The sequence below is a fragment of the Eutrigla gurnardus genome (assembly GCF_963514095.1).
Source record: "Eutrigla gurnardus genome assembly, chromosome: 12".
Lineage (NCBI taxonomy): Eukaryota > Metazoa > Chordata > Actinopteri > Perciformes > Triglidae > Eutrigla > Eutrigla gurnardus.
The window spans coordinates 1,879,825-1,882,882 of NC_139926.1; the positions used below are offsets into that span (position 1 = coordinate 1,879,825).

At 39.9% G+C, this 3,058-nt stretch overlaps 1 protein-coding gene across 1 annotated transcript; it reads right to left on the minus strand.

Annotated features, from left to right (window-relative positions):
* Positions 1-2,344: 2,344 nt before the first annotated feature.
* Positions 2,345-2,668, minus strand: LOC311022186 (coiled-coil-helix-coiled-coil-helix domain-containing protein 5-like; the record flags this gene model as incomplete). Its single annotated transcript, XM_084023277.1, has 1 exon — positions 2,345-2,668. The coding sequence occupies one exon, from the start codon at positions 2,666-2,668 to the stop codon at positions 2,345-2,347; it is 324 nt and encodes a 107-aa protein (XP_083879403.1).
* Positions 2,669-3,058: the final 390 nt, after the last annotated feature.

Below are 3,058 nucleotides of genomic sequence, written 5' to 3' on the forward strand. Positions count from 1 at the left end.
ATGAAATGGGGGCAGATGCTGATGGTGTGTCCAGGGATGTATACGCTGCCTTCTGGACAGAATTCCTAGACTGTGCAGCAGAAGGTGCAGATGTGAGGGTGCCATCACTCTCCCCAAAATGGCAAGAGGAGGAATGGAAGTCTGTTGGCAGGATATTGGCCAAGGGACTGGGGGACCATGGGTATTTCCCATTTCGCCTGGCACAAGCCTTTACAGCAGCAGTCATATTTGGTGAACACTCTGTTTCACCTGATTTACTGTTTGACTCCCTGATGTTGTATCTTAGTCAGTCTGAGCGTGATCTCTTGTCCACTGCTTTGCAAGAGGCTGTTGTCGGCGATGATGAAGAAGAGCTTCTTGATCTTATGGATCGCATGGGAGTAAGAACAGTACCAACACAAAATAACTTGAGAGCCGTGCTTGTCCAGGTCGCCCACAAGCAAATTATCCAGCACCCAAAATATGCACTGGATAATATTGCAGAGGTTGCAGGACCAATACTCAGGAAGTTTTTCCCCAGTGTACAGGATATGAAGAAGCTGTATGAGGACATTAAACCAACAACACGAAAGGTGATTAAGATGATCACAGCTTCTCCAGGTACTTCAGCAGAGAACCAAAGTTTGCGATTTTTACATCAGTACATAAGGGGATTGGATGAAATAGGTCTCCGGAAGCTGATGAGATTTCTGACTGGGTCTGATGTCATCTGTGTAAAAGAAATTCAAGTCACATTCACCTCTTTGGAAGGGCTAGCGCGGCGGCCAATTGCCCATACTTGTGGCCCAACCATGGAGCTGCCATCAACTTACAACAGCTATCCTGAGCTTCGAGCTGAAATGGAGGCTATACTGTCCAGCAACACGTATGCAATGGACATTGCATAAGAGTGGCTAAGTGACTTGTGAACACATACACATTTTTCTCTTCCCCATCAGTGCCAACGTTATAAGTTTAGACTGTGTGAATGTGGAATAGAGCATGTAAGGAGAAAATGTGATTAACTCAGGTGCTGTGTGATTAGTGCAAAATTATTTTTATTGCATTTCAAGATTTTGGTTTTATTGTATCAAGAAACAATAACTTACAGACTTACTACTTACATTTTTTGTTATCAGAGCATGTAAAAAGAATATGTGACTAGCTCAGGGGCTGTGTGATAAGCACAGATTGATTTTTTTATTTTGGATATTTTTTTTCAATCATATCAAGAAACAGTTAACAATTTACTTTGATTTAAGACACTTTTGTTATCAGTCTAGGATGAGAATGTTTGGACATTAGAAATACTTTCATCATATTTTCACTGTTAAATCATAATAGAATTTGAACCTCTACCTCATGTCAGATGTTAATACTGACAGTGTTTGTGAATCTGCTTGTTACTGTACATTAAAAGGTACTTTGAGGTGTTTTTTTTACAAAAACAATCACAGGTTGCTGTCTTGCTTTGTACAGCTGTCTTCAAAAAGATTGTGTCTTAACTGTTGAGTCATGATATGTTTCCACCCACAATCCTAAAAGTGGACATGTTCCTTTTGTTATGGGGTGCTTGTATTGTGAAATGTTAAAGTGATCAAATGTGTGTAAACTCAAAGAAAGATGCATGCCCTAATAAAAGACGATATGCTTCATTTGCTGAAAGTTTAATGACAACTGCATTTCACCATAAATTTATAGAGTGACGTTTCATTCAAATACATAAGAATAGTTGATCTGAACTGTTTATATGTTTGAGAGATGACATGATAATCACCAACTAATTTTAGATACATACATATTAAACCAAATTTTGTTACATGTAATTGTTTGGCTGCAAATGACATTGAGACAAATTCATGAGAGAAACATAAAACAGGAAGGTATATTTCCTAAATGCTACAATAAACAGTAACTATCAAAAGAGAAAAAGGTTTCACTGCTCGGTATTAACAGGTATTGTGTCTGTAAGAGCTACATTTGACATGCAGCACACACCATTGTGGACAAGATATTATAACCTGTTTGATTTATAATAGATAATGACTGTCCTTTTTGTAGGCTGCTCTTTTTACAATGCATCCAAGATTTTCCATTTTTTTGGTTTAATACAAATCAGTAAAAATAGACTTCCTTGGGTAAGGGAATGATTAATTCTATTTTCACATGAAACATTTACATAAGGAGTAAAAGGACGATGCAGTAATAATTAATGCGCAGTACTGTTGTATTCATCACCTACACATTAAGTCTCACAGAGGAAACCAAATATCAGTCACTGTACATACAGTATCATGTGAAACCAGCCGATCTGTGCTGCTGTGGAGGCGGGAGCTGTCTGAAGGTGACAGAAGATGCCTGAATGCTACGATGGCTGAGGTTCTGGATTTGTAGCCACTCCACTGAGGTCCACTGTCACTGCACAGCCCAGAAAGCGAGCCACATGTGGTGAGCTGGAGGAGGGTGTGTCCTGGTTTTCTCTCAGACAGCGCTCAAACTCCACAAACTCCATGGAACAGTCCTGCCTTATCTTCTGGATCACTGGGTGTGATGATGTGCACTGTGCAACCTTCAGCTTCAGTTCATGACACTGTTGCTGCCATGTTGAGGGGTTGGAGGCCACACATGACCCATATGCCTCCATCTCTTTATGGCAATACTTTGCCGTTATATCCATAGCAGCCTGCATGTTGCTCTTTCAGGCTTTTTCTGACACGATGAAGCTAAATAATCAAGGTTACAGCACCAGTATTCCTACATGTGAGCCATCGTGATGCAATATTTCATATGCAGCTATTGGACTGCCAGCACTTCTTTTGATGTGTCATTTTTCCATAATTAGTAGAAAGAGGATATACAAAGCACAAAAGGGAGATGTCCATCAGTAAAGAGTTCACAGTTATTTACAGTTTGAACACAATACCCTGTACAGTGAAATTCGTGGTCCATAACATTTTCTACCCTTATGTGGAGGCTTATATCTAGTCATTTTATCCAGTCGAGCAGGTTGTGATCATTAAATTTGAGCTCGTATGTAAGCACGTAAGAACTTGTAAAGCTCAATGGCTTCCTCTGGAGA